Source organism: Macrotis lagotis, chromosome X (genome assembly GCF_037893015.1).
Source record: "Macrotis lagotis isolate mMagLag1 chromosome X, bilby.v1.9.chrom.fasta, whole genome shotgun sequence".
Taxonomy (NCBI): Eukaryota; Metazoa; Chordata; class Mammalia; order Peramelemorphia; family Peramelidae; genus Macrotis; species Macrotis lagotis.
This window is the reverse complement of record NC_133666.1, coordinates 684429372-684442721: the sequence shown is the minus strand read 5'-3', so window position 1 is coordinate 684442721 and position 13350 is coordinate 684429372. Positions and strand designations below refer to the sequence as shown.

Sequence of the window (13350 nt, the reverse complement as noted above, 5' to 3'; positions counted from 1 at the left end):
TAGGAGAATCCTTCCTGTTGGACGTACACACTTCTATCCCTTCAGCACCAGTCAGATGTCTATCCTAACCTTAAAGCTCTGTGCAAGATGCTTGTATTTTGTTTTTGTCGGGTTTTTAGAAATATTCAATGTTTAAAAGTTACAAGCATTTGTCTATCCATACAGACAGACTCACACACAGGTATCTATAAATAAAATGACATAAAGGACTTCTACACCCAGCTTCTACATCCCTGTTTTCTGGGTATTCTCAGGCCCTTTGGAACCAGGCTTCCAGGCCTGCTTTCTAACATCTCCAAGACATTGGCAATGCATGCCAGCTGTCGTTGCTCTTCCCCGTGTAATGTGGATTGAAGTCTTGGGTTAAAACCTCGCCGTAAAGAGCAAAAGGTGTCACCAGCTGCCATACCATGTTCTCTGGAGACTCCACAATCTGAAGGGGGCAGGGCCTTGTGACTCTGCCTTCAGATGGCATGGTCTACACCAGCTGGCACCATGGGACACAGCTTCTCAAGCCATTCCTGAAATGTTCTAAGCCACATTTATTGAAAATCTGAAGTGTAATCTTGGCAGCTCTGTAAAATTGCTTTTGCTCAGTAATCTGTCAGACTGTGGATGTATTTAGATTCTTCCTAAACAGCCACCCCATTGTGCTTCCATGTTGCCCAGGTAACATATCATCATCCTCTTCATTCATCCTGGTCGGCTGGAAGGCCACTTTCTTGGGGGACAAAAGAGGGCAGTACCCCTGGGAAGGAGTCACCAAGAGAGCAAGTCTTTAGACTCTTAAGATTTACTTGAATGGAGGTGAAAGCCAGGCAAGCGGTAGACACTCTAAGAACATTCAAGAAGCTTAGTGGTGTGGGTTCAAACAAAACTTGACATTTGAAAAGACTAACTAGAGTGGATGGGGTCTACCTCTAACATGACAGTCCCCTGTTAAGATAGATGAAAAGTTGAAAACGCAGTGCTCCTCAATAACGGCCACATTCTCGTGTGAGGTTGGAACTCATTTGTTGAACTGGAACCTTCATGCTCATTGTTCCCTTTAAGAGCCAAGATGATGGCTTTGGACGTCACCCATATCAGGATTTCATCTGGACTGACACCTACAGGAGAAGTGAGTTTTAGTGTCGGGGTGGGGATGGGGGGACATGTCCACGCCTCTTGTCCCTGACCTGGTAGAAGAGAGTTAATGAACCTAGTCATTCATGAGCATGATGTGCCAAGCCATTACCCTTGCTAACCCACCTTAGATATCCAGGTAGAGGCGATTATCCTCCCAGGTCTGCTATGGCTACCATGTCTCTACCATGGTCTTTGCTTGGTGCTCATCTATCTACCAACTAAATAGGGACTTTTCCACAACCTTCTGAAGGTTTAGGAAGTGAGTGTATTTTTCCATTTTGCAGATGAAGACAATGAAGTTGAGAGGTCAAGAGACTTGCCCAAAGTCACCTGTTGAGTAACCATCCAAGCCAAGACCAGGGCTCTTTAAACTCCCCTTTGCCTCCTGTAACACAGGCATGATTGGTTCCTATTCATTTCTTTATTTTGGGGTGGCCAGGTGGCGCAGTGAATAGAGCACCAGCCCTGGAGTCAGGAGTACCCGGGTTCAAATCCGACCTCAGACACTTAATTACCTAGCTGTGTGGCCTTGGGCAAGCCACTTAACCCCATTGCCTTGAAAAATCTAAAAAACAAAACAACAAAAACCATTTCTTTACTTTGTTCAAAAAATAGGCTCATCCCATAATTCTTGACAATCTAGAACATCATGCTGAGATGCCTGTGGAAGCCTACTGCCAACGTCATCCCCCCTACTCCTCCCTCCCCCAGATACTAATGCCATCTAATCGAATAGCCACTGATCTTTTCAAACCAGTCACTCTATCTCCTCTATCAGCCTTAGGAGGTAGATGGTGCAGGCATCCCTTTGGACCAATGAGGAAGCAGATGCCCATGCCCAGGGTTCCTTGGGTAAGTAGCACTTTCACACCAAGAGCCCAGACAACTCCAAACAACTGAGTTTCTATTCCTGGTCCGCCTCCAAATGCCTATTCACCTCCCCCAGACATCACCACTCACCACTGTTAATTGTCCATCTTTGTCTTTATAGATCTGTTCTTCCTGTCCGGTACTGAAAATTATGGTGCCTTCTTTTCCCGAACTGATGTAAAATTGTAAACTATAAACAAAGGCATATTTTACATATCTATCATCTCCTGCTTTCCTGCTTCCACCTTTACCCCCCCCCCCGTGATTTATATAACTTATCAAAAATAAATAAAATAGATCAAAATTAATTCAGTAAGAATTCCCTAATTATGTAAACAAAGGGATAAGTGGTCCAGGAACAATTCAAAAGGGATTCATCAAGGAGCATATCTGGTTTCCGATGCTTTCATGTGGTGCCTGGGCCATGATGACGGCAACCATGATCCTCCTCAGTCAGACATAAAAAAAGGATGGGATGCTAGTCAGTCTGAAGAGGTACCCAAATTTTCTCAGCCCAATCTTGACATCATCCCAGGAATTTTGTTTGGGGGGGGGGCTGTGTTATTCAAATAACTTTTACTATAGAATATCTGGTGAAATTTAAATGAAGGCATTATATAGTGAGAACCACAAACCAAGGCATGATAAAGTATGCATTACTTCCTACTTAAGGCCAGGCTGATGATTAAAAGAACAAAAAATTTTCCACCAAGAATACAAGCTTTCCATACAATGGAAGCATCAGCTGGAATATCTTTTAGTAAGGAGATAAACTCAGGACTTGATAGAGTTAGGCCTTGAGTTCTTCCATGGTTCTCATCCTTTAATGGGGATCCACCATTTAGTACACCCCCCACTCCAAAGCCATGGGGTCATAGCAGGAGGGGGGTGACTGGTCTCCACCATGTTCCTATCTGCACAGGCTGGGGAACTTTCAAGAGCAGCTTGAGGCTGAAGCAGCAGCCCTGAAAATCTACCCATGGTGGGTCTACCCTGTAGATCCTAACTTGGACCCTTGAACAGGCCAACATTTTGAGTGAGTTCCTTTCATAGGGAAGAGTCAGTGGGCAGAGGAGAAGGGCCTACCTTCCTTCAACAACCTGGATTAGGTCCGTTTTCTTCACCACCATAAAGAGTTTAGTCATTGTTTCAAAGATATGTTCACATAGTAAAATTATATCACCCTAAAATGAAGAATGAGGGGAACATCTCAAAATCTGTATTGTCTGACAACGGAGTCCTGTCTGTGAAGCATTTCATTCGAATTCTAAACCACAAGTGGAAGGTACCTGAAGTGGGTTCCCATACCCAGCATTCCTAATAATAACAATAATAGTTGATATAGGGCTTTAGTTTCCAAAGTATTTTACAAATTATCTCATTTGACCTTTTCAGGTAGGTGCCATTATCTTCTTTTTCAGATGGGGAAACCAAGGCAGAGCTTAAGAGACTTGCACAGGGACCCAGCTCTTAAGTGAGAGGGGTCACATTTGAATTCCCATCTTCCTAGAGACAGAGCCATTGATCTAGCCACTGGGCAACCTTGCCCCCTCCCAGTGCAGAGACCCTTGCCCCACTCTCTCCTGTCTGTAAAAATCTCCAATGATAGGCTAGTGTTCACACCAAACAAATTACAGACCACAAAGCATCAAACAAAACATTTTTAAAAATTTTTGAATATTAAAGTTTACTCTGAGATTTCTAATTTTGTGGGGCTTTTTCCCCCAAACATCACTCTAAGCTTCTCCTTGGATGATAACCTCCTTGAGGGCAGAGACTATCTTTCTTTTTCTTCTTTGTATACCCTCAGTGCTTAGGCAGCTAGGTGGCACCAGGGTTCATAGGGCGCCAGGCCTCGAATCAGGAAGCCCCGAGTTCAAATCCAGCTTCAAACATATCCTAGCTATGGGACCCCCCCAGGCAAGTCACTTCACCTTGTTTGCCTCAGTTTCCTCATTTGTCAAATGAGCTAGAAAAGGAAATGGCAAACCACTCCAATATCTTTGCCAAGAAAACCCCAAACGGGGTCACAGAACAGGACACAAATGAATAACAACAAAATCCCCAGTGCTTAGCATGAGGCCAATACATGCTTCATAAATATTAATTGAATTCCAGCAAAGAAGCAAGAAAATTACTGATGGTAAAGTCATTCTGTCCACCTTGATATTTTTTTGGGTCCATACTAATATAATTTATAGAAAAAATAATTTTTTCCTTTATTCTTCTTTCTTCATATAGCCCTCTTCCTTCCCTCGCCTCACCCTCACCCTGGAGAGCAACCCTCCCCTGGTTATGTTAAGATGGACAGTGTCTGTCTGCATTTGGACAAGTGGTTGATTGAATTTCCTTTCCATTTTCCATCCTTTTTAAAAAATGTTTTTGCAGACTTACCCACCAGAACTATAGAATGCCAGCTCCATGACCAAAACAATTTTGTTCAAGTATTCATAACTTAGAAATTATAGGCAGGTTCTGACCTTCTGTTTGCTGTCCTCTGGTGACACGTGAATGACAAAGAGTCCATCGTTCAGATTGCTGGTGGAAACACCTTTGGACAAACCCCAAAATTAAATCTCCCCATTGCTAACAATAACTTTCACCTGGCTAATAGCTCATTACAGCTCGTTCACACCCTGCTGAGAGGTAGATGGGGAAAGTGGAACATGCCTAGTGAGCCCTTATGAAATGCTCATTGAGGGGCAGCCTGGTGGTGCAATGGATAAAGCACTGGCCCTGGAGTCAGGAGGACCTGAGTTCAAATCCAGCCTCAGACACTTAATAATTACCTGGCTGTGTGACTTTGGACAAGTCACTTAACCCCATTGCCTTGCAAAAAAAGTAAAAAAAAATGCTCATTGCCTTGTGGTGAGGTCCAGACTCAAGACACAGACCTCACCCCAACCATTGGTATTTTCACTACACCACTGGGAATACCAGCTTTCGATGAAACCCCACCACTGCCTCAACTAGACTAGAGGTTTGTTTCTAGACCTGGGTTCTTAGCTTTTTTTGCATTACAGAAGAGTCTATGGTAAGGCCTCTAAACCCCTTCCCATAATGTTTTTAAATGTGCTTAGCACATAGATAAGAATAATGTTTGTTCTCAACAAAGACCATGGCATCAGGGAGGTGATGCCATGACAAGCACATAAATTGAATTTGAGTGTGTGTGTGTGTGGGGGGGCTGTGTTAAGACCCAGCCTCATTTTCTCCTCCACAGCCATCTGGGTCCAGTGACCAGATGGGGATCAGGATGACTGGAGGTGGTCCTGGATGCAAGGCAGTCAGGGTTAAGTGACCTGCCCAAGGTCACATGGCTTGTGTCTCAGGTCCTCCTGACTTCAGGGACAGCACTTTATTTATCTGTACCATTTAGCTATCCTTTATCACATGGAAGGCACTTAATGTTTATTGAGTGACTAAATGCTTTTTTTTATTGGAATTTAAAGGAAAATTCTAAAGAAAATTGTTTGGAAATAGTTATCAAAATGTTCAAAAAAACTCCCCAGAACCCAGATGAAGGACCCTGGTTTTAGTAAGAAGCCCAACCAGGATTAATTTTGCTAGTGATTTAACTCAGCAAAAATCAAATCAAGTCAGCAAGTGTTGATTAAGAACCTGTCATAAGGGTGGCTAGGTGGTGCAGTAGATAGAGCACCAGCCCTGGAGTCAGGAGGACCTGGGTTCAAATCCGGCCTCAGTCACTTAATAATGACCTAGCTATGTGGCCTTGGGCAAGTCACTTAACCCCATTGCCTTGCAAAAACTAAAAAAAAAAAAAATAGGACCTATCGTAGTAGGCCTGGCACTGTGTGACAATCAATAGCATCTTACGAGATTATAAAGATGGGCGGTTTCAGGGGGAGGGCGGTGTGTGCATCATCCACATATCCTCTTGTCCTAAAAGTTCTCTGGCTAGAGTGAGTAGTGGGAGTTGGGCTTTGGGGTTAGTGGCTGTGCTCATCAATGAGGTGATTGGCAGCCTTCCCTTGAGGGTCTTCCTCTTCCCTTGCCCACCCCGGCTTTACCTTTTAGAGCTTCATATTCTATCCTCTGCTTAATTTTAGCCAGTTCCACCACGTACAGTGCTCTCCGGGTAAGGATGAGTTGCCTCTGCCGGGCTTTGAATCCATTCCTGTCGTATTTCACCACTGGTGTGCCATACTGAGGAGAGGGGAGGGACCCAGAAAGTTAGAGATGGAAGGAAGCCTTCGAGATGGCCTATGACATAAGGGTTTGCAGGAAGCAAGAAAGCCAAGGTCCCAATGAGATGGGGATGAAGCCAGAGCTAGAACCCAGATCTCTGGAACTCCAGATAATCGACCAGTAACTCTAATGAACAAAAATGTTAAAACAGCATAAAAAGTCATTTGATGGCACCTGTACACATAGGCAGCCCTGTAATTTTGTTTAAAAGATAACTTTTTAAAAAAGAAGAGAATAATTCAAAAAAATATAAAAAGAGTATACCCCTAAGTCTAAGAATTCTCCATTAAAAACTAAGATTTTTTTTAATCCTTAATTTCACAACCCAATGTCCTTTTTCCTCAAAGGACCCAAATCTTGAAGCTTTCCAAGAAAACAAGGATCAAACACATGGTCTTTCTGTGGCATTGAAAACCCTTCATAACAATTAATAATCTAGTGCTAACCCACCATCTTGCCGGTCAGCAAGCATTTATTGAGCACCTACTGTATATCAGTACTATTCTTAGTCCTAGAAACACAAAGAAAGTAGAAGATTAACCTCAAGGAGCTCCCAATCTAGTGGAGAAGACAACGTGCCAACATACAGACAGGATATATACAGGCTGAATCAGGAAGGATTAGGAAACACTTCTCATGGAAAGTGGAAGGAAGCCAGGGAAACGAGGAGATGGCAGATGAGGAGGAATGGCAGGAACATGCCTGGGGTGAGGAGCTGGGAGTGATGGGTGCCAGTGTCACTAGAGTACAAAATAGGGGGAAGGGATTGTAGATGGGAGAAGGGGACTAGAAAGGTAGGGGGGAGCCAGGTAATGGGGAAGTAAGAGGGTGCTGATTAAGGGGGTGGGGACACGGTCAGAGCTGTGCTTTAAGAAGGTCAATATGGCAGCTGAGACTGGAGTGAGACAGACCGAAGTCGAGGAGAAGGGCCAACAGGCTACTGCACTTTTTCCAATTAATCTCTTTTGCAGATGCTCCGGGCCAGACAACCGGTCTTCTTGCTGTGCCTGTCTCTGTCTTTGCAATGACTGCTCCCATTCCTGTCCCTCTCCTGGCCTCCCTCCGCCTCTTCCTTCAAAATTCGGCCCAAGATGTGGCTTGCACGACTTCCCATGTATAAGAGATATATGGTTTGCCTTCTCAATGGGCAGGGAAGGGAGAGAATTTGGAACTCAACATTTTAAAAATAAATGTAAAAAATATTATAAAATACAACTGGGAGATATTTCGTGAAATCAATACAGAGAGCTCATTTTTAGAGGAATCATGATGGCCCTGAAGACTTCATCAGGGCAGAGTCAGGATTAGAATCCAGGTCTCTGGCCTCTTAGGAGACCGTTCTTTCCACCACAGGCTCTTCTTCCTCCTCACCTGGATTTTCTCATTGCCAATTAGCAGCAGGACTTTGGGATTAATGTCAGCCTCATCTAAAAAGAAAACCAGAGCAGTGAATGAAACTTCAATGAGCAGCCCCATCTTGGCAGGACCATCAGCCCTCAGAAATGCCCTCTGATGCCTGGTTTTTAATTCCCCTAATAGTTACAAATGGGATATGTGAGCTGTCAGCTAATAGAAGCCAGGGTGGAACAACACGGACTAGAAATAGTCGCTGAATATTTTTAGGGGTAAAAAAAAACAAAAACCCAATACTGGTGACCAAAAATGGTTTATTATTAGAGTGTGGCTTCTTGGGGACAGCTGTTTAGTTCAATGTCTTCCATGAGTCAAAAAAAAAAAAAATCCTTCACAGAACTGAGTGACCTGGTCTCCAAAAGCTTGGTTGAGGGAAGTGGTCACTGAATGCTCACGACATCCCAATCCTCTGCCTCAGGGACCAGAATCCAGACAAAAACACTTTGATCCCAGACTCACCTATGCGGCTCTCAGCAAAGGGCTGGTTTAAGCTCTCTGTGTAGCCGGCCTTCTTCCCTCGGAACAGGTCACTTGTAACCACCTTTTGCTGCATCTGGTGATAGACAATCAAAATGGTTTTCTACCATTCTTGGGCAGCATTAAACTTGGTGGGATTAAGTTTTTTCAATCGTGTCTTAGGTCCTTCTTAGCTGTGGGATTTTGGGCAAGAGATTTCACTGTTCACTGCCTCGGTTTCTTCCTCCATAAAATGGGTCTAAGATTAGGACCTACCTTCCAGAAGTGGGATGATTTTGGTTAAGGCTTTGGAAACCTAATGGGGGGAGACAACATTCAAACAAAGCAGACTGGATAAGGAGAAAATGATTACCAGAGGGAAGGTGCTAGGATGAAGAGTGGATGGGAAGGCTTCCTCAAGGGGGAAGGGAGGTAAAGGAAGCTGGGAGGGAAGTGGTCAGAAACCTGGGAGATGGCCAGAGAGAATGCCCAGAGTTGAGAGATGGAGGAAGACTGGTGGCCCGAGATCCCGGTTGGGGAGCAAAGTGCACAAAAGGCAGGAGGGGGCTGGATGATGGAGGCTTTGAACTCTAAGCAGAGCCTTTGTACTTGGCTTGGGGATGCCAATGTGGCCCCCACCCCAGCTTACTTGTGGATAGTAATGTTTCCCATGGTGCTTTCCTCACAATTCCCTTTATTAGATGGAAGCATTGTCCCCATTTTACAGATGGGGAAGCTGGAAACTCAGGACAGCAAAGTGGCTCAGGGTTCCTTAGCTGATAAATGTCAGAGGAGGCTGGATTCAAACCCAAGGCTCTCTGGACTGGTCATCTGAATCCCTTTCATCATGTTCCATTTCCTTTTTTTTAAATGTTATTTATTTAAGACAATGGGGTTAAGTGACTTGCCCAGGGCCACACAGCTAGGTAATTATTACATATCTGAGGCTGGATTTGAACTCAGGTCCTCCTGACTCCAGGGTCAGTGCTCTATCCACTGCGCCACCTAGCTGCTCCAATTCCATTTCCAAGGAAAGTCATCCCCATGCATTAAGACTCTGTGGTCTCCATGTAGAGCAGGATCCTTAATTTAGATTCATGGACCCCTTTGGGAGTAAGTCTGGCACAGCCTACGGACTCCTCAGAAGAATGTTTTTAAATAATGGGCAGAATTGCTAAATCTAGATTACAGCTTAGTGACAAATAAAGACTTATTTTTTCCCCATCCAAGTTCATGGCCTCCCTGAAATTTACCCATGGATCCCAGGTAGGAAACTCAGCTAGCTCAGACCCGCTCCCCCAAAGTCCAAGCCAGAAGCTATTGGGGGAGAGCTGGGGTCCTGATGCTTTCCCCCATGGTCCCTCTTTTCTTCCCCCCACCACCTTTAAAGTTTATTTTCTGTAGCACCTTAAATTCTGGCCTTCCAAATGTAAAGCCTCAAGAAGGGTCCTCTGGCCCCATGTTAACTGGAAAACCAGCAGCTCCCGCAGTGGAGGCTGCTCACCTGTCCTCAGATGACACAGGAGGGAGGGGCAGGGGGAAGGGGAAGGCCTGTACCTGAGCTTTCCTCTCAGCTGTCACCTTACGGCAATACTGGCGCACCAGGTTCCTCATGCAGATTCTCTTCAGCATCTCGGAAGTCTATGTGAAAGAAGAGCCCCCCCCAATACCCAAACACTGCATCTCCAGTCCACCCAACCCAGGTGGAAGCTTCCTCTTAGTCCAGACTCAGTTCATTGCATCTTCCCACCCCAAGGCTCATGACTCTACCAGAGGCAGCTGGGTGGGCCATCGATTAGAGCCCTGGGTCTGAAGTCAAGACAGACCTGAGCTCAAATTTCGCTAGCTGTGAGAGCCTGGGTCAGTCATTTCACCTCTGTCTTCCTTAGTTTTCCCAATCCCCAAAATGGGAAAAACAATAGCATTTCCCTCCTAGGGCTGTGAAATAATATTTGTAGAGTACTTAGCCCTTCCCATCCTCTAAAACCCAAGGCAGATGGGGGTCCTCCCCCCATCACATGTGTTCAGTAAAAACTTTCCTCCTCAGTGCTCATTCACAAAGACTGGCTCATCGGCTATTTGGGTTGGGGGTCACGCTCATGATGTCATTGGTCTTCTTGGAGGAGGAACAATGAGAAACAACCACCAGCCACTGACCAGGAGCTCCACTAGAGCAGAAAGCCCTGTGTTCTTAACAATTTCTGTGACGCGCACAGTCGGTGTTTATTGAACTGAAATGTCCTCCTCTTACAGCTAAAAGGAAAAGCTATTGGCTGCCCTGAGCCATTGATCTCATTCTATCAGTCTTGATGACTGGACCAAGAAGGGGGTTGAGGCAGGGCCCCATTCACCTAGTTCCCTTAAGGAAGATGTGTTTGAATCCCTTGCTAATCCTAGGCTTGCTATGGAGTTGTGTAGCCTTCCAAGAAGGTAGGCTGAGCCCCCCTCACATCATCACCCCTTGGCAAGCTCAGCACATATCACATCATCACCCCTTGGCAGGCTCAGCACATACATTTTCCAAGATGGATGGAGGCTTCAACCAGCTCTTGTCCAACACGTTTTTGGGAACATGGTTTCTCAGGTTCAAGATGTAATTCTTCCTCACAAAGATAATGTAGTCTTCATTTTCTGAACAAAGAGTCTTATTTCGATTGATGAACCCTCTTATGAACCTAAACAAGAAATTGGGTCATGAGCCACTCTGACCTAGGCCTTTGCCAAGGGGGCCTGGGTTCTCTCTGTGCATTTTGATATCCAATAGACAGACAGAGACAGAGAGACGGAGTGAAAGACAGAGGGAGGAAGAGACAAAAAGGGGGAGGGCGAAGAAAGGGAAGAGGGAGAGAGAGACAGACAGACAGACAGACAGAGAGACAGAGACAGAGAGAGAGAAACAGAGAGAGAGATGGATGTCTCAACCCCTAGGTCAAGAAAACTAATTTGCATGAAAACTGTGATGATGTCAAAGCAGATAAGACTTCAATCTAAAGGTTTCACCATTACTATTAAAAATGATTATTTAAAATAAATATTATTAATAAAATAAATAAAAAGATAAATGAATTTTTTAAAGCATTATTAATAAAAACTCACTCCTATGATTGCTTTTTTGGTTTCTAAATTGCTTTCCACCCAACAACTTTGGAAATAGGCAATGCCACTTTGAGAATTATTTGACAATGAAGAAATAGGTTCAGAAGGGTCACAAGCAATATGCTGTATAAATCGCAAATATTTATAAATTTTTTAAAATTTGAAATTTAAAAACATTTACAAATACTTCACAAATGAAGAAACTTGAGTTCTAAAAGGCTCAGAAAGCTTGCCCAAAGCCACACCCATGTAGTTCTTGAACTTCAGTGATCTGCCTTTCACTCTGCTCTGATGTTGTCTCTACCTTCCCAAGCAGAAAGCCAAATGAGAAACAAAATGACATTTTGTACTGAATTTTCTATGCACACATTGTTTCTCCCCACTAGAATGTAAGCTTCTTGAGGACAAAGACTGATGGCTTTCTATTTTTGTATATACAATATCTTAACATTTCTTTTTTTTTTTTAAAGTTTTTGCAAGGCAATGGGGTTAAATGGCTTGCCCAAGGCCACACAGCTAGGTAATTACTAAGTGCCTGAGGCCGCATTTGAACTCAGGTACTCCTGACTCCAGGGCCGTTGCTCTATCCACTACACCACCTAGCTGCCCCCTTGACATTTCAAATGGTTGACAGTAGGAACTTAATAAATGTTTATTGAATTAATTAATTAATAGACATAGTCCCTCCCCCACTCCCTGAATGTAAAGGGTGGGTCCCTGGGTTCCACAGGAGAACCTACTTTCTGATGATCTGAACAGCCCACTTTCTCCTTTTAATCTCCTTTCGAGCCAGGGCACCTCTCCAGTAGGCTTCAAGTGTAATGGCTGAAAGAATTGATCGCTGGCATTAGGCATTAAATAATGCTTTGAACAGAGCAATAAAATGATATTGACCATGTGAAGTCTATTCCAAAAATGACTTCATTCATCCTAACTGAAGTTGGAGCATCCACCTGAGGTTAAGGGACCATCAGCTTATAACAATGGCTGACATTCCCTGAACATTTTATAGTTACAAAATCCTTAATTTGAGTCTTTTGTTCCAATTTTATAAGTTATGAAACCAAAGCCTAGAGGAATGTGCCCAAGGTTACAGTGACAAACTTGGATTTTGTCCCAGAGCAAAGCAATGGGGTTAAGTGACTTGCCCAAGGGCACATAGCTAAGTATATATTAAGTGTCTGAGGTCAAATTTGAACCTGGTTCCTCAGGTCCTCCTGACTCCAGGGCTGGTGCTCTATCCACTGTGCCATCTAGCAGCTCCTACTTTCCTCTTTCCACCTCAAATGCTACCCCCTCACCCCATTTAAGGCACAGATGGGGCCCTAATGCTTGCTTCTTACCTGCTTGTCTCTTTTTCAGGTATGCCCTCCTCTCTACACAGCCTTTGTATGTACCTTGGATTTTTGCAACTAAAAATAAAACAAGAGTTTCAGGGAAATGGGTTTCATTTGGGTTCATTGTGTTTTTCTCTGCCCCCCCCCACTCCCAGAGAGAAATCACCAAGACTGTGCATCAAAGGAATCATGACTTTCTATGAATCCCACCCCAAACTCACTGAAGAGTCAAGATTGGGAGGTGATCATTGATGGAGGTGAACCTATACATTGTTTAGTTGTAAAAACACAAGCAAAAATATCACCAGCTTCTTGCTGTAAAAACACATATTTAGACAAATTCATACATGAGGGTATTTGATCATGTAGATATGAGATGGATGGATGGATGGATAGATGAATGCATAGATAAGTAGATAGATAGATGATGGAGGGATGGATGGGACGAATGGATGGATGTTGACTCTTCCCCCTCCAGCCCCAATAAAGATTCCCTTTAACTCTCCTTCATAATCTGGTAGCACAGGAAATCAAAAGAGGCTACTTTTTTCCCAAAGACAACCATCTTTTCTAAATTTAGTAAATCTCCCTTCTAGGAATAATAATGACACAGTCTGCTAAAAACATCCATAGAGATTTCAAAGGAGAAACATCTTTCAAATATTTCTGCTCTCCTCTGCCTTACGCCTGCCTAATCTGATTTAGCTTTGAATGATGTTAGCTGCATGACCTCAGCTCCAAATCCGTGAATCAGACATCAATAATAACAGCTAGCATTTATATGGTACTTCGAGGTTTGCACAGATTATCTGATCTGCACAATAACCATGTGAAATAGTTG

At 43.9% G+C, this 13350-nt stretch overlaps 1 protein-coding gene across 1 annotated transcript in view; it reads right to left on the bottom strand.

The window, feature by feature from the left end:
* Positions 1 to 298: 298 nt before the first annotated feature.
* The window catches only part of MYO1H (myosin IH), a 49587-nt gene continuing 36535 nt past the window's right edge, over positions 299 to 13350 (bottom strand). Inside the window, exons 21-31 of the mRNA XM_074200932.1 lie at positions 12516 to 12584; positions 11913 to 11997; positions 10592 to 10751; positions 9634 to 9717; positions 8080 to 8173; positions 7579 to 7634; positions 6030 to 6165; positions 4479 to 4549; positions 3085 to 3182; positions 2089 to 2188; positions 299 to 1109 (exon numbers count right to left, since the gene is read on the bottom strand). Of these exons, the coding sequence (XP_074057033.1) occupies positions 1086 to 1109; positions 2089 to 2188; positions 3085 to 3182; positions 4479 to 4549; positions 6030 to 6165; positions 7579 to 7634; positions 8080 to 8173; positions 9634 to 9717; positions 10592 to 10751; positions 11913 to 11997; positions 12516 to 12584 (977 nt within the window). The 3' untranslated portion in view covers positions 299 to 1085. The remainder of the gene's footprint in view (positions 1110 to 2088; positions 2189 to 3084; positions 3183 to 4478; positions 4550 to 6029; positions 6166 to 7578; positions 7635 to 8079; positions 8174 to 9633; positions 9718 to 10591; positions 10752 to 11912; positions 11998 to 12515; positions 12585 to 13350) is intronic.